This window comes from Urocampus carinirostris, chromosome 1 (assembly GCF_059441175.1).
Source record: "Urocampus carinirostris isolate Australia breed hairy pipefish chromosome 1, RoL_Ucar_1.0, whole genome shotgun sequence".
NCBI classification, from domain to species: Eukaryota; Metazoa; Chordata; class Actinopteri; order Syngnathiformes; family Syngnathidae; genus Urocampus; species Urocampus carinirostris.
Window position 1 is genome coordinate 9,988,043 of NC_142349.1, and position 26,517 is coordinate 10,014,559.

A 26,517-nucleotide genomic window follows, 5' to 3' on the forward strand; every position below is an offset into this window, starting at 1 on the left:
CTAAATATAATGGAAGCTACAGCTCTTGTTGGTGATAGGAAGATAGATAGATAGATAGATAGATAGATACTTTGTTCATCCCCGAAGGGAAATTCACATTTCCAGCAGCATCCCTGAGCTGAGAACAATCGAAAATAACACGGGAGCTGCTGGAGTGGCTGCCATTCGTGACGGCGCCGGAAGAAAAGATTCAATTTGAATCATTTACAAACAAACAAACAATTGAATCATGTACAAACAAACAAACAAAATATTCATGTTTCAATAAGTGGAGTGTTAATAAAATATTTCTGATACTGATATAACCAGATAAAACTAATTTTAAGTTACCTGTCCAAATGAATGTTGTGCCATCTCACCATTATGCATCACCTCCAGAGGCAACAACAACACAACTAATCCGATTGACAGCAAGAGTGGAGAGGTGTTGTGAAAGGATAGTGGGATTGTGGACGCGTTCTTAAGGATGGGCTGGGCACCCGTATGATGCGGCAGGGGTAAACCAGTGAAAGCTGTCGGGCCCTGCTGTTGAACAAAAGAGTGTGTTGTGTCACCCTGACCCGAGTGACATAACCGCTTTCTGGTGTCTCGTATTATCTGGAGGGACGAAAGCATGATCAACTTACTTGTTTGGGTATTTGGGAAATTGGGTTGGCGATGGTCCAAAACTTTTTGTGTGTGTTTTATGCTATTTTTTTTTCCCTTTTATTTTGGTAGGGTCACCCATGGCAAACAGGTTCGAGGTGAGTGGCCAGGCAAAACGCAGATCAGAAGACACCTTATGACGAGCAAAAACATTAGTCCTGAATTTCCCTCGCCCGGACGCGGGTTACCGGGGCCCCCTTCTGGAGCCAGGCCTGGAGGTGGTGTCTGCTGGCGAGCGCCTGGTGGCCGGACCTTTACCCACGGGGTCCGGCCGGGCACGGCCCGAAGGGACAACATGGGACCCTCTTCCCATGGGCGCACCACCTGTAGGAGGGGCCAAAGGGGTCGGGTGCGCAGAGAGCTGGGTAGCGGCCAAGGGAGTGGTCCTTGGCGCGACGATCCCCGGCTACAGAAACTGGCTTTTGGGACATGGAACGTTACTTCTCTGGCAGGGAAGGAGCCCGAGTTGGGCTCTCGCATCTCTGGGGTTGAAGTCACCAAAGTTGAGAAATTCCGACTAGATATAGTCGGACTCACCTCCACGCACGGCTTGGGCTCTGGTACCAGTCCTCTCGAGAGGGGTTGGACTCTTTTGCCCGTGGTGAGAGGCGCAGAGCCGGTGTGGGCATATTAGTTGCTCCACGGCTCTGCGCCTGTACGTTGGGGTTTACCCCAGTAGACGAGAGGGTAGCCTTCCTCCGCCTTCGGCTGGGGGGACAGGTCCTGACTGTTTTTGGTGCTTATGCACCAAATAGCAGTTCAGAGTACCCACCCTTCTTGGAGTCCTTAGAGGGTGTGCTTGAGAGCGCGCCCCCTGGGGACTCCCTCGTACTGCTGGGAGACTTCAACCCTCACGTGGGTAATGACAGGGAGACCTGGAGGGGCGTGATTGGGAAGAACGGCCCCCCTGACCTGAACTTGAGTGGTGTTTCGTTATTGGACTCCTGTGCCCGTCATGGTTCGTCCATAACGAACACCATGTTCAGACACAAGGGTGTCCATATGTGCACTTGGCACCAGGATACCCTAGGCCGTAGTTCGATGATCGACTTTGTCGTCGTTTCGTCGGACCTGCGGCCGCATGTTCTGGACACTCGGGTGAAGAGAGGGGTGGAGCTGTCAACTGATCACCACCTGAAAAAACTCGGCATTGGGAGGAGTTTGGCGGGGCCATGGAAGCCGACTTCCAAACGGCTTCAAGGAAATTCTGGTCCACCATCCGACGTCTTAGGGGGCGGGGGGAGCGGTGTGCCACCGACACTGTATAGTGCAGATAGGGCACTGCTCACCACGACCCGGGTCGTTGTGAGTCGGTGGGCGGAGTACTTCGAAGACCTCCTCAATCCCACCGACACGTCTTCTTCTGGGGAAGCAGAGCCGGAGGACTCTGAGTTGGGCTATCGCATCTCTGGGGTTGAAGTCACCGAGGTGGACAAAAAGCTCCTCGGTGGCAGGGCCCCAGGGGTCGATGAGATCCGCCTGTAGTTCATTAAGGCTCTGGATGTTGTGGGCGTGTCATGGTTGACACGCCTCTGCAACATCACGTGGACATCTGGGACAGTGCCTCTGGACTTGCAGACTGGGGTGGTGGTTCCCCTCTTGAAGGGGGACTGGAGAGTGTGTTCCAACTACAGGGGAATCACACTTCGCAGCCTCCCTGGTAAGGTCTATTCAGGGGTACTGGAGAGGAGGGTCCGCAAGGAGGTCGAATCTCGGATTCAGAAGGAACAGTGTGGTTTTCGTCCTGGACCAGCTCCACACACTCTGCAGGGTCTTTGAGGGTGCATGGGAGTTTGCCTGTCCGGTCTACATGTGTTTTGTGGACTTGGAAAGGGCATTCGACGTGTTCCTCGGGAGGCCCTGTGGGGGGTGCTTCGGGAGCATGGGGTACCGCACAATCTTGTCCAGGCTGTGCGGTCCCTGTATGCCTGGTGCCGGAGTCTGGTCCGCATTGCCGGCAGTGTCGGATTCGTTCCCGGTGAGGGTTGGACTCCGCCAGGGCTGCCCTTTGTCACCGATTCTGTTCATATCTTTTATGGCCAGAATTTGTAGGCGCAGCCTTGGTGGGGATGGAGTCCGGTTTGGGGGCCTCAGCATTGCGTCACTGCTTGTTGCAGATGACGTGGTGCTGTTGGCTTCCTCATGCCATGATCTTCAGCTCTCGCTGGAGCGATTCGCAGCCGAGTGTGAAGCGGCCGGGATGAGGATCAGCACCTCCAAGTCAGGGACCATAGTACACAGTCGGAAAACGGTGCCAGGCTCCCTCCGGGTAGGGGAAGAGATCTTGCCCCAAGTTGAGGAGTTCAAGTATCTTGGGGTCTTGTTCACGAGTGAGGGTAGGATGGAACGGGATATCGACAGACGGGTCGGTGCAGCGTCTGCCGTCATTCGGACCCTGTACCGGTCCGTCGTGGTGAAGAGGGAGCTGAGCCAAAAGGCAAAGCTCTCGATCTACCGGTCAATCTACGTTCCTACCCTTACCTATGGTCATGAACTTTGGGTCATGACCGAAAGAACACGATCCCGGATACAAGTGGCCAAAATGAGTTTCCTCCGCAGGATGTCTGGCTTCTCCCTTAGAGATAAGGTGAGAATCTCAGTCATCTGGGAGGGACTCTGTGGAGTCACTGCTCCTCCGCATTGAGAGGAGCCAGTTGAGGTGGCTCTGGCATCTGATAAGGATGCCTCCTGGACGCCTCCCTCGGGAGGTGTTCCGGGCATGTCCCACCGGCAGGAGGCCCCGGGGCCGACCCAGGACACGCTGGAGAGACTATGTCTCTCGGCTGGCTTGGGAACGCCTCGGGATCCCGTCGGATGAGCTGGAGGAGGTGGCTGGGGATAGGAACGTCTGGGCTTCCCATTTAAGGCTGTTGCCTCCGCGACCCGACCTCGGATAAGTGAAAGATAATGGATGGATGGATATATATATATACTGGACTGTCTCAGAAAATTAGAATATTGTTATAAAGTTCTTTATTTTCTGTAATGCAATTAAAAAAACAAAAATGGCATACATTCTGGATTCATTACACATCAATTGAACTATTTCAAGCCTTTTATTATTTGAATATTGCTGATTTTGGCTTACAGCTGAAAAAAACTCAAAAATCCTATCTCAAAATATTAGAATACTTCCTCAGACCAAGTAAAAAAATAATTTTATAACAGCAAAACTAAATCAAACATTTGAAAATGTCCATTGATGCACTCAGTACTTGGTTGGGAATCCTTTTGCAGGGATTACTGCATCAATCCGGCGTGGCATGGAGGCAATCAGCCTGTGGCATTGCTAAAGTGTTATTGATGCCCAGGATGCTTAGATAGCGGCCTTCAGCTCATTTGCATTTGCAGGTCTGGTGTCTTTCATCTTCTTCTTAACTATACCCCACAAATTCTCGATGGGGTTCAGGTCAGGGGAATTAGCGGGCCAATCAAGGACAGTGATGCCATGGTCAGTGCACCAGTTACTGGTGGTTTTGGCACTGTGGGCAGGTGCCAGATCATGCTGGAAAATGAAATCCTCATCTCCATAGAGCTTTTCAGCAGGTGGAAGCATGTAGTGCTCTAAAATCTCTTGGTACACAGTTGCATTTACTCTGGACTTGATGAAACACAGTGGACCAACACCAGCAGCTGACATGGCTCCCCAAACCATTGCTGACTGCGGGAACTTCACACTGGATTTCAAGCAACTTGGATTTTGCTCCTCTCCAGCCTTTCTCCAGACTCTGGCGCCTTGACTTCCAAATGAAATGCAAAACTTGCTTTCGTCTGAAAAGAGGACTTTGGACCACTCTGCAACTGTCCAGTGCTTCTTCTCCATAGCCCAAGTCAGACGCTTCTTCCGTTGTCTTGAGTTCAGAAGTGGCTCGACCATGGGAATACGGCTATTGTAGCCCATTTCCCGGACACGTCCGTGAACTGTGGCTTTTGATACCTGGACTCCAGCTTCAGCCCACTGTCTTTGAAGCTCCCCCAAATTCTGGAAGCGGCTCTTCTTCACAATTTTGTTAAGGCTGCGGTCATCTCTCTTGGTTGTGCAGCGTTTCCGGCCACATTTTTCCCTTCCGACAGACTTTTTGTGGATATGCTTTGAAACTGCACTCTGTGAACAGCCTGCTCTTTGAGAAATTTCTTTTTGTGTCTTACCCTCCTGATGGAGGGTATCAATGATGGTCCTCTGGACAGCAGTCAGATCAGCAGTCTTCCCCATACTTGTGATTTAGTTTACTGAACCAAGCTGAGTGTTTTTAAGGCTCAGGAAACCTTGCAAGGTGTTTCGAGTGAATTAGATGATTCAGGTGATTAGTTGAATAGCCTACTTGTATACTTTTTCATGATATTCTAATATTTTGAGATAGGATTTTTGAGTTTTCTTAAGCTGTAAGCCAAATTCAGCAATATTCAGGGATCAGAATTTTCCGCGGATCCGCGGATTTCCGCTGTTTTTGAACCCCAAAGGCATTCCGACTTTTTCACTTTTTCTCTTGCGTAGCAAACAAATTCAAAATCCGACTGTCTCACTCTTTCCTTTATTGCTCTGGCGCACCCTGGCGGCCGTTAGAAAAATTGGTTGGTTTCTCCGCCATGCTTTATTCCTGGACCCTGGCTATTTCAGCTGAAAATGAAAATCTCCATTCTGATCCCTGAATATTCAAATCATAAAAGGCTTGAAATAGTTCAGTTGATGTGTAATGAATCCAGAATGTATGACATTTTTGTTTTTTTAATTGCATTACAGAAAATAAAGAACTTTATCACAATATTCTAATTTTCTGAGACAGTCCAGTATATATATATATATATATATATATATATATATATCTCATCTCATCTCATCAGCCGTACCGCTTATCCTCATTAGGGTCGCGGGGGGGCTGGAGCCCATCCCAGCCATCTCCGGGCAGTGGGCAGGGGACACCCTGAACTGGTTGCCAGCCAATCGCAGGGCACACAGGGACAGACAACTCATTCGCTCATTCACACCTAGGGACAATTTGGACCGGCTAATTAACCTGAAATGCATGTTTTTGGAACGTGGGAGGAAACCGGAGTGCCCGGAGGAAACCCACGCAAGCACGGGGAGAACATACAAACTCCGCACAGGAAGTCTGGAGCTGGATTTGAACCCACGACAGGTTCCCATGACATGAACTGTGTATATATATATATATATATATATATATATATATATATATATATATATATATATATATATATATATATATATATATATGGCCAGCACGGCGGGGCAGTGGTTAGCACGTGTGCGGCACAGTTCAAAGGTCTTAGGAACCTCCTGTTTGGGTTGAAATCCAGCTACCGGACTTCCTGTGTGGAGTTTGTATGTTCTCCCAGTGCACTCCGGTTTCCTCCCACATTCCAAAGACATGCATTTCAGGTGGATTGGCTGGTCCAAATTGTCCCTAGGTGTGAATGAGCGAGCGAGTTGTCTGTCCCTGTGTGCCCTGTGATTGGCTGGCAACCAGTTCTGTGTCCCCACTGCCCATTGCCCTATGATTGCTGGGATGGGCTCCAGCATCCCCGCGACCCTACTGAGGATAAGCGGTGCAGCTAATGAGATGAGATGATATATATATATATATATATATATATATATATATATATATATATATATAGGTATAGCTTCAGGTTGAATATCTAAACATGGTCAGTCTCTTTTTTACCGCACTCTCTATGTTTTGTTCTGTTTTAAAGCAAACACGCCTCACCCTCAGGTGTTCGTAGAGCATATCCATTGCAGTGGGTTCAGGCAGTAAAGGAAGTCTGCCACGGTTCTTCTCCAGGCGAGCCAGGGGTGTCCACTGCAGTGGAGGCTCAGGAGGGCTTCAATCGAAGTAAACCAGATGCACCAATGTATTATATGAAATGACAGATGGACGAGAGTAAATACTTCATTAAAGGAAGTTACATTTTTGGAATACTTTGTATAACTGTGTGATTAATGAAAGGCCACAGACTGAGTTATATAGACAATTGCTCTTTTTTTACAACAAGGATAATAGTTCATATTTTATTTCATAGAGAGCAAGAGCGCTGTTCATATGCAATCTCCAAGGACGTGTTTTCTATTCAATGTTAGCTTGATAGTGCAATCTAATAGCTTTTGGCCCAGACTAAGAACTAAAAACACTACAGAACAATGTTTCAAACAGAAGTTAAAAAGAATTTTGTTGACAGAGCTTTTCGGGTTGTCTGATTGGAACCAGCACTTACCTTGTAGCATTTGGGTACTCTTTTAAGGTCACAAGTAATATGTTGCCCTGTCGGTCTTTGAGTGGTTCATAGTACATTTGGCCAAGATCCATTGCCCCCATTGAAGACTTGGCAGCAAAGCAAAGAGGATGGGTAAACATCGGGATGAATACACTGTGTGTTACTTTCGAAGATTGTTTTTACAGAAGAGGATTGAGGTTAGTTTAGGGCGGTAAAGTGAGGTTGCATTAAGAAGATATGTTCATAGATAATTCATTTATTTTAATTATTACTATTTCTTACAGAATCAGCAATCCAACTTCCTACCTGCAGGTGGGAGACCGCTTTTAATATATTGTGCCTGTTCTGTAGTAGGGATGAGGAAGATGAATGAGCAGAGGAGAGTGCTTGCTGAAGCCTTGGCACTTGCTGCCATGCACAAGACAGCTGCAAGAAACCGATACCCCTTAATTATAAACTGCACTTCTTGCAATGAAAGAGCTACACAAATAAACATGACTTGACTTGAATACAAGAGTTTGTGATAGGGTACTGTATAACTCCTCCATACTTAAAGTGAATAAATCAATCAATATTTTACGCGGGCTTACATCAAAGGGGCAGTGTATAGATTTTGACCACTAGACGTTGCTTTATTGTGCAGAAGAAGAAAGATGGAGAATAAAAAAGCTTGGTCAAAAAAAATACAGTTTTTTGTTTTGTTTTTGGGGGTAACTGTAGTATACCTGTCAACCTGTACGTTTTTGCCGCACAAAGTACGTTTATTATGCATTTTAAAACGTGTACGACGTACAAGAAAATCTGTACGGAAAAACGCAAATTTGTCAATTATGGGTACCATCCGGTATACACCGACTATCACGAAACGACAAATCAATCAAGTCAAACGAGTTCGCTGTGGTAGCCTCCATCTCGGTATCGTTTTTTTCGTTGCAAACGAAGCGAGCAGTTGGCTGCTACTGTGCGCATGCGTCTGCCGCCTGGGGATTTCCCGTCATGCATCATTCCGATCACACGTGAACAAAGTGAAAGCAGAGCAGTTAGAGAACTGGCTTTTTCGGCTCAACACATTAAAGAGAGCCGGCTCTCAAACGGCTCACTTGCTTTGATGCATTATTTTACGAATTATTATGTTGTATAAAGAAGTTAAGAAAAAAAGGAAGTATAATATAAGAAAATCAAAAAAGACAGGTTTGTGGTTATCCCTTTTATCAGTATACAGTGAACGTCCAAGCTACTTAATTTTTGAACTTTTTTGTATAATAATCCTCATTCATGTCGAGCAACTCAGTATCTCACAACAAAATGTTAATTAACAATATATATGATATAACGAAACACATGTACAATATAACATGCTAAACTACATAAATAAACACGTTTGAAAAAAAAATATGGTGTAAGATTATTTTGTATTTTGTAAGGGAAAATACGATAGTTTGAAAGGGCATGGAGCCGTGGAGGTTGACAGGTATGCTGTAGCAGCAAGATGACCGACAAGTCAGCGCTGTCCGTATAAGTGAGGCTTTTGCCATGTTAAATTAATTTAAATTTGTATACCTGAGTATTTTGAAACACGGACGTTTATTGTATAGTTTATGTATTTCTGCTTTTTTGAAATCAGTATTTGTTTTTTAAGGATTTTTTTCCCACCAGGAGGCACCTAATAATGCACTGTCCCTTTAGGGGCTTCCAATTTTCACCACGAGGGCCGCTCGTTTGAGACCCCTGCTCTACAACATCTCACCAGGCTCAAACATGCTTAAGAGGGAGGACATTTTAATGACTTGCGCTTTCATCCCTTTCAAATGAAATTTTTTTTTGGCAGTATATGGAAGGAAATGTTTGTGTGTGTGTTGAATGTATATGGATATGTCAAGGATCTCACCTTGGCCAACCAAACAAAGTTGTGAGTGAGGGTGGTTGAGCAGCACTGGATCTCCACCAATGGGAGCTGATCTTCAGCTGTCACTAGGATGCTTTCCTTGTGGTAGAACACGGTTGTCAAGTAAACCCCCCTAATTTAATTTAGAGATCAAGACAGAAGGAGGGAGAACCTTATGACATTTGAGACTATTTGAAACAGTTCAGTGTATGATAACAGCAAGGAGAAGCAGAAGTCTACTGCTTGGTAGATTCCAATATATTGCCAACTTCCTTTCCGATCAATAAGCAATAAACCAAGTCGTGTGGATTCTCTCAAGGTCCATACTTGTGGTTCAGTGAGATTGTTGTCATGACAACCACCACCTTGTTGAGATTGCTTTTTAGTCTTGATAAATTGTTCTATTACCCAAATAGACTCCTCCAAGTATCTCAATGTCTCAATAAAAAAATGAAGTAAGTCAGTACCCTGTAAAACCAAGGGCTGCTGCCATAATAGAAATGTTTCAAACTTATTTTCATGCCTGAATATAAACCATGCATAAGTCTGTTTTAGTATCGCCTCTTCTTTACTTATTAAACCCTTCTTTTATCAGTTGACCACAAAGAAAATGGGGTACATTCAGGAAGGTTAAGAATTTGACATGGACAATCAGGGGTGAGCTTGGAAAATGACCTGCAACCTGCAAATGGTGTGGTCAAAGGTTTTGAGCAAAATTAGGTTTTATTCTTGGCATGTCTAAAAATTACAATTTGCAAAGTAGTACCAGGCAAAGGACATTCCACAAAATACATGAAACATGTTTCATAAATCTTTTTCATGGTCAGATTCAAGCACGTTAAGGACTTTCAGAGCCAAGTTTCCAATTTCCCCAGTCCCAGTGTGAATCATGTATTTTGCAGAGCCACAGATATATTTGTGGTTTACATATGTGAATCTTATTCTTGCGTGTGCATTGATCAAGACATGGGTTTTAGATCTTGGGGAAATTGTGAAAATATTTGTCTTTGAAACAAATCTCTTTCCATATAGGTGTTGAGTTAAAAAGAAAGTAATGTGTAGCTTACATTTACAGTAGAGGAAGTTTTTGTTATTAAAATTTACCACTAGTAAATCCAACCTTAATTTTTTGCATGACCCACAATAAATTACCCTAATTGATATATTAACCTTGCACTAATACACATTTCATAGTGCCCTGTTTAGGTGTAGCATGCACGACGACGCTTCATTGGACAGTACCATCAGAGTCGGCATCACTTTTAAGCAGACGTGTTGTCAAACATGGCAACAATTCCAAACATTTACAAGCACTTTAACCAAAATTGAAAGCCTTTTTAATCCTTGAACATTAAAATTCGTGCATTTAGGGATTTCAAGCACCTGTACAAACCCTGATTAAAAGAGTATCAAAACCCATTAGTTCTGTACAGAGTACTACAATTACTAGAAAAAAAAGGTTCCCATCATTTAGGTTGCCGGTTACAGCACTCCACTCTTAGACTTGTCTTAGTTTGTGTTCTTCACTTGGCTAAACATGCCCTATATATCAGCCAATCCCCTCCCACATATACAACTGGAAGTCGTAAAACAAATAAAAACATTTTACTTTTATTAAGTGTTTTTATTTATCATATGTTTCATCTCTATATAAACACTATTCTACATAACTACAGCGCATTGACTAGAAGTGTTAGCAGAGTGAACCAAAAAAGGCGAGTAAGTTTCCGTGTTACCTCTGTAAAAGACGAACAAACTTGGTAGCAGATTGGAACAGTTGTTTGATGCCCCTAGACATTGACAGACGCTTGCTATGACTTTGGTCTTTTGGATTCTCTGTAAAATAAGAGATAGGTGATGACTGCTAGAAGTTACTTTCTGCATTATTATTTTATTTACTTTCACGTGAAGCTTTTGAGAATGTCAGGAAGGTCTGCGTAGCAAAGAGTCATCTCTTAAACTTACAATTTTACCAGGAAAGGTTCGTTACCTTTGTAGTGTCCTTTGTTATTGGGCTCTCCTGCATCTTCCAGAAGCTTCCTCACTAGGGCCTCATGGTTTCTGTTTTGAGACTTCACACCAGGACATTCTCTCCAACCTGCAAAGGAACAAAACCTGTTATGTAAGAGGTTGATTGCATTAAAAATCTGAAAGCCTTTGGGAATACAGAAACTGATTTTGTTGGAAACAACTAAACAATTGTTAAAGCGCCATTATCACACTTTCAATTAAAATTATATATTAACTGGTCAACCGGAGGGGGATAGAAAAAGATGCTCGCAAATTGAAATAATTAGGTGGCTGTTGTTGAAACAAAGTCTTTTTAGGTTAATCCAATTCAACTTTATCAATCTATCTACCTATCTACCCTGGTCATATCCCTCGAGAGGGGTGATCGACAGCAAGACAAACACATACAAAAACAAAGAAAAGAAAAAAGTAAAAAGTAGCAAAAAACACAAAAACTTTTACCATAGCCAACCCAAATGACCAAACACCCAAACAAGTTAAGCACCTCGGCACCCAGGTTGCTCATGCTTTAGTCCAGGGGTGGGCAAACTTTTTGAGTCGCGGGCCGCATTGGCTTAAACATTTTTTGAAAGGGCCAGGAGAAGAAAAAAGTGGTTAGCGCGTGTGCGGCACAGTTCTGAGGTCATGAGATCGAACCTTCCTGTGTGGAGGTTGCATGTTCTCCCCGTGGGTTGTGTGGGTTTCCTCCGGGGACTTCGGCTTCCTCCCACATTCCAAAAACATGCATGACAGGTCAATTGGTCGGTCAAAATTGTCCCTAGGTGTGAATGAGCGAGCGAATTGTCTGTCCCTCTGTGCCCTGCGACTGGCTGGCAACCAGTTCAGGGTGTCCCCTGCCCGAAGACAGCTGATATGGGCTCCAGCACCCCTGCGACCTTACTGAAGATAAGCGGTGCAGATAATGGATGGATGGATGGATGGATGGATGTTTTATTTATTTTTCGGTATGATAGTCATCTACTCTAATTTTGATGTTAATCTATTTTAATTAGCAAAATTTACGTTTATCTGCACTGATATGGTTTAGAATTAACTATCAATCTATTTTGTGACAGAATAAGTTACACTGTAATACACTTTTAATTTCAATGACAGTTCAAATGAATGACAAGAAAGTTCATTAAATAAGCAAATAAAACATTGACATTGAGGGATGGGTATTACGAAGATTAGTGTATAAAATATGTGATTATTGTAATTATTGATATCTGACATATGTGATAAGTATATCCATGAGATTTTGTTATATTAGACACTAGAGGAGAAGAGGATTTGTAAAATGTATTCAATAGGGAAGATAAACGGGTAGGGAAAATAAGCATCTGCTTCTGACTACCCCTTTTCGAACATGTTATGTAAAATTATTTTTTTGTTGACTCATTGTTTTTGTTCTGTTTTTATTTTAATGCTCGAAATAAAGCTTTCATTCATTCAAAACACAATTCCAACGTTTTCCAGTTCAGGGGATCCCAAATACATGGGTGGGGAAGCACCTTTTCCGTTACTGGCTCTATCTAGTGTTAAAACTGAGAAGTGCAACAGATTTGAGCACAAGCGCCATGTGCGGGCCACATTTTACTATATTTTCAGAATATGCTGCGGGCCAATAAAAACTGACCCGCGGGCCGTAGTTGGCCGTAGTTTGGACACTGGTGTAGAGCAACCCCCACAGTTGGCTCGCGGGCCGTAGTTTGGACACCCCTGCTTTAGTCCATCCAGATGAAACGGGACACAAGAAAGCGGCCATGTCACTCGGGTCAGCAACACACTCTTTTGTTCAACAGCAGGGCCCGACAGCTTTCACTGGTTTACCCCTGCCGCATCATACAGGTGCCCTGCCCATCCCTTAGAATGCGCCCAAACATCACACTATCCTTTTACAACACCTCACCCATTCCTAACACCAACAATAGCTCTAGCTTCCACTATATTTAGACCTTTTTCCTGCAGTGCACTCATAACACCATCCATCCAAGTCAATTGCGGCCTTCCTCTTGGTCTCCTTCCAGCCTCAAGCTTTAAGTACTTGGGTTGTGATGTGGCTGCAGTTGGTGGAATGGAGTGCGAGGTATTGCACAGAGTGAATCAACGATTCAACTTTAACCCTGAAGAATCCAATAACTATTTTTTTAAGGAAATATATGACCCGTTGGTTGTCTACGGTAAAAGTTTTGTTGAGTCAACTTACTTTTATGATTCAGGGTGTATTAAATAATTCAAGTTGTTTAATCAAATAATTATCATGCTTTTGGTAAAGCCATAGCTATTAAGTTGACTGCTTGATACTGTGTGTGGTGTCACACACTCTAGTTTGTTCCAGATTTTTCTGGCCTTGAAGTTTAACACCCTTAAAATGCAGGCAATGACATTTATATTTCCATTTCGTTGAAAGAAACTGAATTGGTTGCCAGGTATTCACAGGGCACACGGAGAGAACCATTCACACTCTCATTCATTCCAGTCAACATGACATGCATGTTTTGGGACATGGGAGGAAACTGTATTGCCCGTATAAAACCCAGTAAGGAAATGTGAGAACATGCAAACTCCACACAGGCAATCAGTAGTTGGAATTGAACCCAGGGCCTCTGAACTGTGAGGCGGAGGTGCTAACTAGTCAGCTAGGTTTAGTTGAATACTTCTTGGCACACTTATGTAACAAAAAAATCAGGTAGAAGGGAAAGGCAAGCAGTAAAGAATGCTTGTTTGAAGAATGGCACAAAATCCCAATGTCATCCTCACATCTCTGTAGCTTTCACATTTTAATAATTCACTTATCTACCCGAGTTGATCCCACTACTATCACATCAAGGCAATCTTTGCAATAGTTGAAATTTTTTTTAAGCACACTTACTGGAGGGAGCAGCGCTGACTGGATTAGAAACCTGAGGCGGGCCCCATCCTTTCACATTATAGGCACTTGCCCTGACGTAGTAATGCACTCCCTGATTTTGAAGAGCCCCCAAATTAATATATTGAATGAACTGTGAGAAGCAACTTCATCGAACTGCTTACAGCAACAAGTCCCTGGATGCTGCAGGAAGGATTCTTGGTCTCTGTTATTTGGGTTGAGCCAATGATGCGCTTGAAGCTTGCAGAAGTGCTCCATTCCACTGCAATGACAAAGCAATTGTATTGAAAGCGTACACTCTTTCCTAAGTAGAGATATAACTTGAAAGTTGTAATTATGATGCATTCATAGATAGAACTTCACACAAACAATCACAGCGTTACTATAAAGCTGCTAAAATGTGTTTGAGAACCTACCCTTGTAGCAGGTGATGAGGCCCAAACGGTCACCTTCAAGTTCTTTAATGGCCACAAACAGAGAAGAGCTGCTGGTCACCACAATGGAAACTTGGCACGGAGGACATGGCAGTTCTGGACAAAATATTTCAAACATTCTCAAAATAAATGATCAGCAGTGTGGGAAACTGTGCAACTGTCCAGAAATGGTTGGAGGCGAAAACTGGCAGCCATGCTCCCGTCGGTCAGCCCCTGGGCACTGTGTCTACATATGCATATACAGTGGGGCGGATAACAATTCCGTCAACCACTAATTTTGAAAATATTAAAGACGCCTGCAATTGTCAACATAGGTAAACCTGAACCATGAGAGACAGAATGTGAAAAAGAACATGAAATATTGATTACTTTTTAAAGAATGTATCTGCATAGTCTAGTCAATACCAAAAGTAATCTCATTTCTTTGTTAGCAATAATAGAGGCCCACCGTTTTCTGTAACTCTCCACAAGCTTGGCCCATTCATCCATGCAGATCTCCTCAAGAGCAATGATGTTTTGGGGCTACTGTTGGGCAAAACAGACTTTCAACTCCTTCCACAGATTTTCGATGGGGTTAAGATCTGGAGACTGGCTAGGCCACTCCAGGATCCTGAAATGCTTCTAACGAAGCCACTCCAGGGCGTGATCTTTCCAAAGATATGCATTCACAGTAGGTATGGTGTTCTTCAGATGCAATTTAGTATTCTTTCTCCTCCAAGAATAACTGATGTTTCTCCTAAAAAATGTTTTGTTTCATCTTACCTTAACACATCCTCCCGGTTTTCTTCTGGATCATCCAGCTTTTTAGGGAACTGCAGACGGGCTTGGATGGGTACTGACTTCAGCAGAGGGACACGTCTGGTAGTGCAGGATTAGAGTCCCTGGCGGCACATTGTGTTACTGATACTAGCCTTTATTACTATGGTCCCAACTCTCTGAAGGTCATTCACTAGGTCCCCCTGTGTGCTTCTGGGATTTTTGCTCATTGTTCTTGTTATTAGTTGGACGCCACAGGATGCACTCTTGAACGGAGCCCCAGTTAAAGGGAGATTATCAGTGGTCTTCAATTGCTTCTATTTTCTAATAATTGCTTCCACTAAGGACTTCTTTAAAGTAAGTGTTTTACTTTTTGCAGATTCCGTCATCCCAGCCAGATGCAGGTCTACAACTTTATCTCTGGTGTCCTTCGACAGCTCTTTGGTGATAGCCATTGTGGGGTTTGGAGTGTGACTGACTGAGGTTATGGATAGTTGTCTTTTATACCGATAATGAGCTAAAACCGGAGTCATTAATAGATATAAGAGTGGAGCCTCATTAAATCTCAATAGAAGAAGTGAGACCTCTTCAACAGCCAGGAATCTTGCTTGACCATATACTTGGTTTCACTGTTATTTGAAATTAATTCTTTAAAAAGCAAACAATAGGATTTTGCGTTTTTCTCCCACATTCTGTATCTCATGGTTGAAGTTTATCCATGTTGAGAATTACAGGCCTCTCTAATCTTTTCAAATGTTAAGGGGTTGAAGTCGCGTGGGCCAGGTTTAAGATGGCCGACCAAGGTCTCCAGGTCTCGGCTCTTGACAACCCAGAGCAACGAGGCTTGGTGAGCATGTGGTTCTCTCCGTCCCTGTCATCTGGATTAGGACAGCCTCAAGTTTCACTGCCAAAAATGCAAGGAACCTGGCTTTCTGCAGCTTCCTGTCAGGCCATATGCTGCTTTTCACACACCCCAACCCCGAGGTGCCCCATTTGTTTTAAGAGGCACGCAGGAAAAGATAACACAACAACAGGTCTTTGGTGTTTTTTAGGCAAATATTTCATTATGACACGCTGTGACATAATTCCTAATTATTTAAAAGAGATGTTTATCTTAAAACTGAGTTTATTGATCAGTACTGTTCACCTGATACATAAGTTCTTCCCCCTCCTACCCTTGCTAACACCGCAAGTGCTTGTGTTAAAAACGTTCTCTATTCTTTCATTTAATTCAGTTTTCCTTGTCATGAAAATAAAATGTAGTTTGTTAGAATCAAACCAGGTGCATTATTTATTTGTGTGTAAATATTATTTTTCTTCTGGACTTATCAATCATTATGCATATTGATGAACTTAAAAATCGATAATTTAAAGCTAAAAATACAATGTGTTTGGAGTATGGCTTCCTTTATGATAAATGCTGGACTCAATGTGAGGCTACAATATTTCGGATAAATTTGTATGGGAAACCGTGAGCACCACTGGTAACTAATGAATTCGATTCTGGAGCCCATCCCAGCTGTCTTAGGGCAGTGGGCAGGGGACACCCTGAACTGGTTGCCAGCCAGTCGCAGGGCACACAGGGACAGACGGGTCTCTCGCTCATCCACACCTAGGGACAATTTGGACCGGCCAATTGACCTGACATGCATGTTTTTTGAATGTGAGAGGAAGCCAAAGTGCCCGGAGGAAACCAACGCAACCCACGGGGAGAACATGCAAACTTCACACAGGAGGGTTTGATCTCATGACCTCAGAACTGTGCCGCACACGCGCTAACCACTGCCCCGCCATGCTGCCCGAAATTATTATTATATTTAACAAAATAAATATTACCTCAAACCTAGAACAAGTCCAGTAGCTTTTCTTTCCTCTGTCTAACAGCATAAGAGCTACACTCAGGTATTGTTGAGGTTTGTATTCGAGACTGTATCGCTATATACAAAAAATGTAATCAAAATTTTTTTCTCCTCCTGGCCCTTTCAAAAAATGTTTAAGCCAATGCGGCCCGCGACTCAAAAAGTTCGCCCACCCCTGATCTAAAGCAATTTTCTCTAAAATTAAATAATGGTTCGTCCTGATAAACTTGATAATATTTTAATTTCATTTCATAATGTATTTTTTACAAAAAAATAAAGGGTTAAATGCATCCTGGTGTCATTTTGTAAAATAAAAATGATGGCATCCATCATGCGGGCAGAAAGAATCTTCACCACAATTACATTAGGCCACCTGCATGGTAAGTGGTACCTGATTTCCCTGGTCTAAAGTTTTGTCTATTTTCAATAATCAAAAATGTTAATCACCAGGCTCACCCAACATAGATCACGCCTAAACCGCTGGAACGTCTAACGAAGCATAGCACGTCCAACCAAATTTCCCTAACGTGCATCGAGCTACAAAAAAAGAGCCTGCGGCAATCCTTTTTAAATTGTAGCTCCAACTGCGCATAAACCTACTTAACAAGTCAATTGCATGGTTCAGACATTGTAGGGAATAAAAACTTTCATTGGCAGACTAAAGATTGCCGATTGTGATTTTTTATGCCCTAGAGTTAAAATAATGATATCAGAATCGTATTAGGGTAACCTCAGCAAATTTTAGACAAACAAGACAAATTCTCTTGTACCTTTGTTTTCAATATTGTGAATACGATTTGATCAAGGGCAGAGAGATTCTGTCTCAGAAATAAAACAAAACATATTGGATTTTATCAGACATGGGACCAAGTCACACATGTGCAAGTCTCAAGTAAGTCTCAAGTCTTCACCTTCAAGTCCCAAGTAAGTCCCAAGTATTTTTTTCTTGGGCAAGTCAAGTCACAAGTCAAGTCCCGAGTCTTAGATTGCCAAGTCCAAGTCAAGTCACAAGTCATAAAAACAGCGACTCGAGTCGACTCGAGTCCAAGTCACTAAGTCTCAAGTCCCCATGTCTGGATTTTATAATCTCAGAGAGAGAGAGCATCATTTCACAGTCTCAAATCAAGCATGACATTTTACTCTGTGGAAACAAGCGCATAAAACGATGAGGTAATTGCTTGTAAGATGAAAGCAACAAGGGTCATGGCAGGTGCACATAGGGAGGAATAATCGTAACAACCTCAAGGGTAAACACAATGCCTGTGTCCTTTGGACTGACCTTTAAAATACAAAATGTTTTATTCCTGAAATCTTTGGTATGCCACTGACCTGTTCTGTGGAAATTCTCCTTCATCCGGCAGTAAAGTTGCAATCTGAGGCTCCAGAGTCTGATCTGTCTGTGGATGTCAGCTTGTGCATGAGACCCTGACCCGGCCTTTTTCAATAACTCCTGCTTCCTCTCATCCACCTTTTCTTTTGCCAGTGTCACAAGATCATCAAGCTTAAGTGCCCACTCTTCTGGTCTGCAGACTAGGGGTTATACCATACAATAGAGAAAGACTAAGAAAAACATGTTTTTTACAGAAGTTAATTTCAAGGCAGAGGTGCAATTTTTCATTGGTGAAACTGGTGCTTAATACAAAATTCCAGCGCAGTCAATTATGTTTGTACAAAGAACGAGTCCAGTAATTCCCCCAAATTTGTCAATCAATTAGAATTAAAAACAATAAAAATCTGGGGTACAGTAATCCCTTGCTGTATTGCGATTGACTTATTGCGGATTTGCTTCTCCGTGAAAATTCCCATCGTGCTCTATTTTCAGATTTGCTGAAAAGTTGTCCCGACCCTTTTCTGCCTGTGTATGCGTGTGCTTCAATAATGTTGCAATCTGAGTTGTACACATACAAAAAACAGCTTGATGAACTTGCATTACGTACGTGTACATCTTTTTAAAACTTAAGTTTCCCTAAAAACCATCATGTTAACAAAACACTCTGGACCGACAAGACCACCAAAAGACAGGGGAAGGTGCGATCAGTCACCAACAAAGATGGACTTAACTCGCTAAACTTGCTCTGGAGCCGCATGCAGCTCTTTACCGCTCCTTAGAGTCTCCATGGTACTTTTTAAGAATGTTTAATAGTGGAAATATATGTGAATGTAGGACAACATGACACAAACATTCTTGACATTTTCCGATGAATATAGATACAGTATGTATTTCCTGCCTAAAGGAAGGTAAAAGCAGTTTTCCATAAAGTCCACATGATGGCACTGTTCAGGACGGTCACATCCCATTTGTGAACATCACCTTAGCACAAACACCATTGTAAAGCGCTTTGAAAGGTCTTCAGTGACTTGAAAAGCGCTATAAAAAGGCAGAACATTTACTATTTACATTAATTACGACGCAAAGCCCCGTTTTTACTGATTGTTTCTGATATAGAACACACACACATAAGAGAAGCATGGAACTTATTAGACAATGCTGCATTTAATTCAAGACTCTGCAATTTGGTGGTTAAATAGTAGTTCAAGGGGCCGGTCACACAGACATTTGCGGCTGAATCACGGCTAAAATTTTGCGTTTTTTTTTTGCCCGTGGTTGCCCGGGATGGAAAATGCGCAAAATTTGACAACCCGCCGTTCGTCTGTGGTATGGCCGGAAAAAAGACGCCGGCGACTGTTCCGCTTCCTCATCGCGTCATTTCTGCGTCATTTTCTCGTGTGGACCACGGGTATAAAAGCTCCCGAACCGGTGTTGTGCCCAAATCCGACTCCTACGCAACACCCCCCCCCCCCCACACACACACCCTCGCGTGAACGCGCATTCTGCTGCGATCGCTTTTGACCTTTTCATCCGCGTTAACAAACGCATTTTGTAGAATACAATCGCACTTTATTGTTTAAATAAACGCGTTATATAGACTAGGATCTCCCAATTATTATAATTAGCTCGCTTTATTGTTTTAATAAGCATTTAATATAGAATACGATCGCAGCGGAATGCGCGTTCACGCGAGGGGGGAGGGATTTACCGTTCGATTACATTCACAATAAAAATAAAGACGGAATGGATTATGTTGTATTACATTCCCAACGATTGCAAGACGAAGTGAATTTGGTTATATGTTCGCCATTACATTTCCCATAAGTGAGATAAAACGAGGTATAAATAGTTGGAGAAGCGAGGAAATGCAAATCTCGGCAGGAATGTATTTATCGGGCTGTAGAATTCATAAACGCTTTAGACACAGTCCCGTGAATATCAAAATTTCAAACTATGGCATCATATTTATTTTATTATCTTGAAAAGAAATGTCAAGAAATAAATATGGGTTAAGACGAGATCACTACGCTGACGGGGAGGGGTATATTGTGGGTAATTGTTCTATCTATTTTTCTAATTATTCAATATCGATCAGTTCATAACACGTTACAAAGCTTAGGAGCCGGGACTCTTACTCTCGGCCAGAAGGGGGTTTTGGGGTTTTTAAGGGTTATTGTTCTATCTTCGTTATGGGGTTTTGGGGTTTTTAAGGGTTATTGATCTATCTTCGTTATTCATTATCCATTATCCGTTATCGGTCAGTTCATAAGACGCTACAAAGCCTAGGAGCCGGGACACTTACTCTCAGCCAAAAGGCCAAGCTAAGGTCCTAGCCCTAAAGCCTTGCTGCGATCATTGCGAATGCACCGTTCCCGGAGGTACTGCAATACCGGGCCGATGAGTGGAGTGGACAGAGCAAGCTCATGCCAAGCTAAGGACCTAGCATCAAAGCCTTGCTACGACCATTGTTGATGCACCGAAAGATTTATTCGAAATGAAGAGAAACTACGCTGACGGTGATCCATGTTCACCCCCTTGACGTCACGAGCACAATGGTGTGCTCGGCAAATCGCGCTGTATATACGCGGAGAAAGGCGTTTGACTGTCACACGCGTAACACGCTAATTTCACGTAATAACACCGCGATACAGGCGCAGAACATGCTATTACCATGCTCCGCCCACGATTACCCGCTGAAATTTCCCGTCCTACCCATGTGTAACTACGCCCTGGCCGCGGCCAGAGCACGTCGTTCCGCGTCATTTCCGCGTCATTACCTCGTGTTGACCACGTGTGCGGCACGCGGTTTAACACGTGCTCAAACTTTTGAGCAGCTCAAAAGTTTTGAACGCGGCCAACCACGTGAAAATTTCCGACCGCGAGTAAAGCACTGCTCTATCTCGTGTATATGGCGGTCTCAAAACGTCCAACAGCGCCCAACGACATCTGCTTCACGGCCAGAAGTTAACGGCCGCGGTCCAGCCTCGATAAACACGTGAAAGGCTGTGTCCACGCGCTCTCAAGAATTGAACAGCGCAAAATGTTTTCGCGCTGCCACCCGCGCGCGAATTTCCGACCTCGTGTTTAGCACCGCTGTATCTCGTCTGAATGGCGATCTCAATGCGTCCAATAGCGTCCGCCTCAAAGGCAGAAATTTCTGGCCGTGATTCAGCCGCAAATGTCTGTGTGACCGGCCCCTAACCACTGTATAACATACTCTCACCTTAGTACACCAGAGCCTCCACAGACTCTGCCGCTATGCTGCAAGTGACACTTGCCTAGCAAAAGAGGTGTGGGATGGGGGGCAAGAGCGATGCTGGAAATCAAATGGACTGAACAATTTAAAGGCAGTGGAGTATTTCCGATGCTGCGTTAACTTTTTTTTTGCTCTACTGTAAAAAAAATGTATCTAGCGTTTTTCATTATTTTTAAGCGTATCCTCTCCTTGTTTAAAGAAAAAAAAAGTTTTAAAAATGTTATAATTTTTGAGGGTGCTTAGGTTAAATTTGGTGGTATCTGAGCACACCCAAAGATGAGCTGGTTATGCCAATGTATCATACAAAAGCAATGTTCCCTCTAATTTTCCACGGGTCTGAGCGTCCACACAAAGTCGGTGTGCAACGCTTGAAACAACAGTGAGCAACAGCAATTCCAAGTGTGGCAACTAATCCATTATCAAACATGTCCAAAACTTGACATCAAGTTACATTTTGCTGAGTTTCCGGCAATGCAAAAAATGTTTTCACTTTTGAATGAATTGACTAATGTATTATTTCAAAGGTTGTACGACCTACAAACGTCATTTGTTTTCACAACAATTCTTTCACAAGATTTCCATTTCTTTTTTTCCCTGGTATCTTTTGTCACCTATTACTAACATTTTGGGGGGCTTATTTAGTCGGTTGCACGATACAGAACTGTATTTTTTAGTGGAAGTACAATGTTGGCAACAAGATTGACTTGGTATAGTTGGAAATTATTTGAGTGCAACACAAACTTTTTCTTCTTTTCCCTGTTTTTTTTCTTTTTTTTTAATTCCTTTTAAAAATCTCATTGTGTTTATTTTTTCCTGTTACTTTTTTCTTTTTGTTCTCTATTTACTTTTTTCCTTTGTTTGTTTCTTTTCTTTTTTTCTGGATTTTTCTGATTTTTTCCTTCTTTTTTCTCTTCCTTTTGTTTATTTTTTTCTCAGCTTTTCACTTTTCACCCCCCTTCCTTTAAGTCATTTTGTGCACAATTTTACATAATATTTGGCCGTGTAGGGATTAAAGAAGCAAAAACAACCTGAAGAGCCATTTGGGACCCGAAATTTTTTAATGAGCCGGGCCGAAGAAGCCGGTTCTCGAAAAACTCTACTGACTTTACTCAACTTGGTTCTACTCTGACATTGACATCAAAATACAGCATTTAGAACACAGCGTCAGTGAAACCCGTGTAGTTTTACCTTCATGCACTGTAACTTTGACTTAATTCACTTCTTAATTAGCAATTTCGAGCCCTGATTTTTGTGAGCTGGCTAGATTTTCTTGTGCGCGGAAAAGCTCTGGGTAGTGCGCAATTGCGCACACACGCAGCTTAGAGGGAACATTGCGCTGGATAGATTTTCTTGTGCGCTGAGAATGTGCGGGCAGTGCGCAATTGCGCACGCGCGCAGCTTAGACGGGACATTGTACAAAAGTAAATTTTAATAAAAATCCATGAGTCGAGAAATTTGTATTTTTTTTCTTTAGCACAGTGGAATCCACACTTAGGTCGCTGCTATGTTTGTCCGGTATCCTTCCGCCACGCTGTGTGCTCTGTGGCTCTAGCCCTCGCTAGCACCAGACAACACATTGACCAGATGGCTTAGATGGGAAGGTGCCCCAACGCTGATTTGGACTTCTTGAACAACTTTAGTTATCACCAATGTTTGATGGTGATGTTGACTATGTTTTGTCTATTGCTGCCAAAACAACATCTATTGCAGCCTGGAAAAGGGATTTTCTCTTGTTTGGCCCCTTATTTATCCTTTTCTTTTTCCTCATGCTGAGATTTTTAAGTTTTTCCTTACCATGCATGTTTCAGATCAGGGTAATTCTGGCCTGTGCAGTCATTTTAGACTTTTTGTGATTAAGGGCTATACAAATAAATGTGACTTGAATTGATTTGACCTTTGTTTGATCAGTTCTCTTAATGGTGACGGTTTACATCCCGCTAGCATTCCTATACTTAATCTGAACAGATCGTATCAATTACGAGAGCTTGTACTTACAAATAGGGTTATGCTTAGCTCCAGCCTTGACCAGCACATGGAGCAGAGGAGAATTGTGGGTGAGCGCCGCCACATCCAGGGGGACAAGGCCCTGTTCGCTCACTCTGTTGACTCCCCTTTCACGCTCCTTCACCCAATCTCTGTCTCTCTTTTCTCCTCTTTCCCACGGGCTTCCTCCACCTTCGCATCCTCCCCCTCCTGAGTTGTTGCGGATTCGGGACAGCAGACTTTGCACGGCCAGTGTGTCTTCGTTTTCAACCGCATCCCACAAGGTCTTGTACTAGTGGTGAATCAAAAAGATTGAATGGTCAAAAATAAGTACATCTTTTGCCAAGGGCCAGATTTATCAGAGATTATTTCAACAATGACTCTTTCAATTAGTTTATTTTTATCTATCACCATAATGATATATATTTCACACAAATACCAGTACTTTCTATACTCCAAAGTTGAGTGTCAGCCTAGCCTGGTAAATAATACTGTGCTAGAAAAGGACTCATTCATCTAAGGTCAACAGACAAACAGTGATCACCCCTTAAAATAAGATGCTTACAGCATCTGCAGATTTTCCAATGCGCTGGGGTGTGTCTGGTCCCCCGCCAAAAGATGACTCTCCTCCCCTCAGCCTGGATGAAAGGTTTCTGTATATCCGCTTGGGTGAGACGGGACCAAAAGAGCGGCGGCGACATTGTGGGTTCCTCATGGATACAGACATGACAAAGCAAGGCAAAGAAAGGGGAAAAGGAGGCCGGGACAGGAAGGAAAAAGATGCAGTAAAGATGGTGGAAGGACAAACAAATTCTTAGTTCTTCAGAGTAAACAGGACTCCCAAACTGAGAAGACAGGAAAATGAGAAGAATGTTAGAAAGATAGTAAGCAAGTGTAAAAAGAAGTAAAAAATACAAAGAAAATAATACAAATGAAACTGCACATACAACCTTGGAAAGATTTTTCTATCAGAAAAGCAATTCTGAACTACAATTGAGCAGTAACCTAAACTACAAAAATTACTTTGTTTTATGTACTCTTGCAATATTATGTTGCTCTTTAGACTGATTAAGTATTTTCAAAATATATCTTACATTCCAAAAAAATCAACCAGATCAATATTGAAAAAATCATGTTGACAGATATTGTGTCTCAGAAAATGTGAATATTATAGTTCTTTATTTTCTAAAATGCAATGAAAAAATTATACATTCTGGATTTATTGCAAATCAACTGAGATATTAAAAGCCTTATGGTATTCTAATATTTACGATTATGGCTTAAACCCTACTTGTAAATATTTCTAATATGTTGAGATGGGATATTTGAGTGTTTGTCGTGATCACACATGCATTTTATTATCCTATAGCAAGACAATCTCGCTTAAATATTTCTTTGCTTTCCCCACTATTCTAAACACAGTCTTTTGATTAAAATCGTTTTTGTTGATTATGAGATAAGAAGTAAAATGGCTTAACTAATAAACAAACATGGTTTACCTGCTCTCTGAAGCAGACCCACGATTGATCATTCATTCGCTAAAGCCTTTGCAACATTTTCATCATCATCCTTTGAGAGATGGATAAAAACATTTTGGTATTGTTTTTAACTCATATTCCACAGTGAGTATTGTGAAAACAGAACAGATTGGAATTTCGCATCTTAAAGATTTTTGCTGACCCGTCCTGTTCTCCTTGCAAGTTTAAAATGCATTTGTATTCTCTCCTTGTATTGACTGTCTAATTAACTATATACTTATTACACAGACACCAAATACCACATTTACACTAGGACATAATATCGTTAGAAAATATTTTGTGTTAACAAACATTCAGTTTTCTTAGGTTATAGCAGCACCTTATGGACAAAAGTAGCAGTGTTTTGGTTTGATCTATGCTGACAAGTTTTTAAATTTTTAATTTTTGTATGGGTAAATACCACTTAATCTCAAAGTTTCTTAGAGGCAATAAAAAGATACCGATACAATCATGACACGAGAAATGCACAATTAAACTATTTGATGATCGATTTTTAATCTGCAGGGTTATGAGAATATAGATTAATGGTGAAAAGTTGTTAAAAGTAACTTTAAAATGTTCAATAATGTAATAACCAAAACTGCACAGTAGTCTTAAAAGAAACTTTTGAGAATGTGTTGTATCTGATGAGTACATTTCAGTATTTGTTAAACTAATCACTCTCAAAAAGAATCTTAAAATTTGAAGGTGCTCAAATAATATGAATAATATACATTTTATCTTTTAGGTCACATCTCGATCATTGCATCTTGGTCTTCATCTCTCCTCCAAACATGAACTTTTGATCCCAACTTCATTTTTTTTCATGTGTAAAATGTCTTACTGTGACATTCCTTGACTTTGTAGTGCACAGCTATTTCATGTTTTTCTTTTTCTTTCAAATGTAACAGATCCTCAAAAGGTGCTTATTCATCATATCCTCCAAACTGGCGATGGTTTGGACTACTTCGTCTATGAGTAAACTAAGTTATCACTGTTCAATCAGCATTCTAAGGACAGAACACAAAGGTTGTTGCCCTTATGATGCCAATTCTGTTCGGGATACACAACAGACAGTACCTGCTTACCGAGTACCTGCATCTGCCAGGATGTGGGCATGTGACAGCAAAGGGTGATAATAACAACCAATGTTATTGGTATAATTATTTTAGTTTGTTTGCTACGCATTACATCGCCGTTAAAATGCTGACTATGGAAGTAGGAGACGAAGATGATCTTAAAACATCACGGATAAGCGAAGGCAATGGATCTGTAAGGACAGCGCAGAGAGGGAAGGTGTATGGATACGTACTTATTAAAAAAAAAATAGTGATGACTTATTAAGAATGGCCAAAATAAATTTTTGGGGTTTTGCATGTTAAATTCACAACACGCTCTGAGCTAAGAGTGGAAGTGAGAGGAAAAAAAAAGGATTAAGAACTGATTTGCATTTTATTCTGTGAAAACAGAATGATGACAAAATCTCTAAACTGGTCATCATCTGAAAAGCTCCAGAATGTGTTGTCCTGCTTACCTTCATATCATTTAGATTCCATATTTTTTCTTCATTCTGATCCCTCTTAAACAATAACCATCTTCAGGTGAGATGTAATCCATACGTGTGAACTAAGTATGTTTGCACTGTCAGGGCGAGATGCACTTGTATTCATCCTGGAGGTTGAAACACACCCATTCATGCCCCTCCTTTGGGGTAGCCCGGACCAGCTGGGTGC

At 42.2% G+C, this 26,517-nt stretch overlaps 1 protein-coding gene and 1 pseudogene across 1 annotated transcript in view; both read right to left on the minus strand.

The window, feature by feature from the left end:
* LOC148373491 (ankyrin repeat and fibronectin type-III domain-containing protein 1) overlaps positions 1-26,373 on the minus strand; it is a 40,242-nt gene extending 13,869 nt beyond the window's left edge. The window contains exons 1-13 of the mRNA XM_088325971.1: positions 26,319-26,373; positions 23,833-23,931; positions 23,280-23,559; positions 18,028-18,228; positions 14,066-14,179; positions 13,814-13,911; positions 13,653-13,743; positions 10,758-10,865; positions 10,504-10,603; positions 8,771-8,900; positions 7,189-7,308; positions 6,883-6,989; positions 6,378-6,492 (exon numbers count right to left, since the gene is read on the minus strand). Coding sequence (XP_088182097.1) covers positions 6,378-6,492; positions 6,883-6,989; positions 7,189-7,308; positions 8,771-8,900; positions 10,504-10,603; positions 10,758-10,865; positions 13,653-13,743; positions 13,814-13,911; positions 14,066-14,179; positions 18,028-18,228; positions 23,280-23,559; positions 23,833-23,931; positions 26,319-26,324 — 1,569 coding nt within the window. The 5' untranslated portion in view covers positions 26,325-26,373. The remainder of the gene's footprint in view (positions 1-6,377; positions 6,493-6,882; positions 6,990-7,188; positions 7,309-8,770; positions 8,901-10,503; positions 10,604-10,757; positions 10,866-13,652; positions 13,744-13,813; positions 13,912-14,065; positions 14,180-18,027; positions 18,229-23,279; positions 23,560-23,832; positions 23,932-26,318) is intronic.
* On the minus strand, positions 14,770-15,372 carry LOC148373492 (uncharacterized; annotated as a pseudogene).
* Positions 26,374-26,517: the final 144 nt, after the last annotated feature.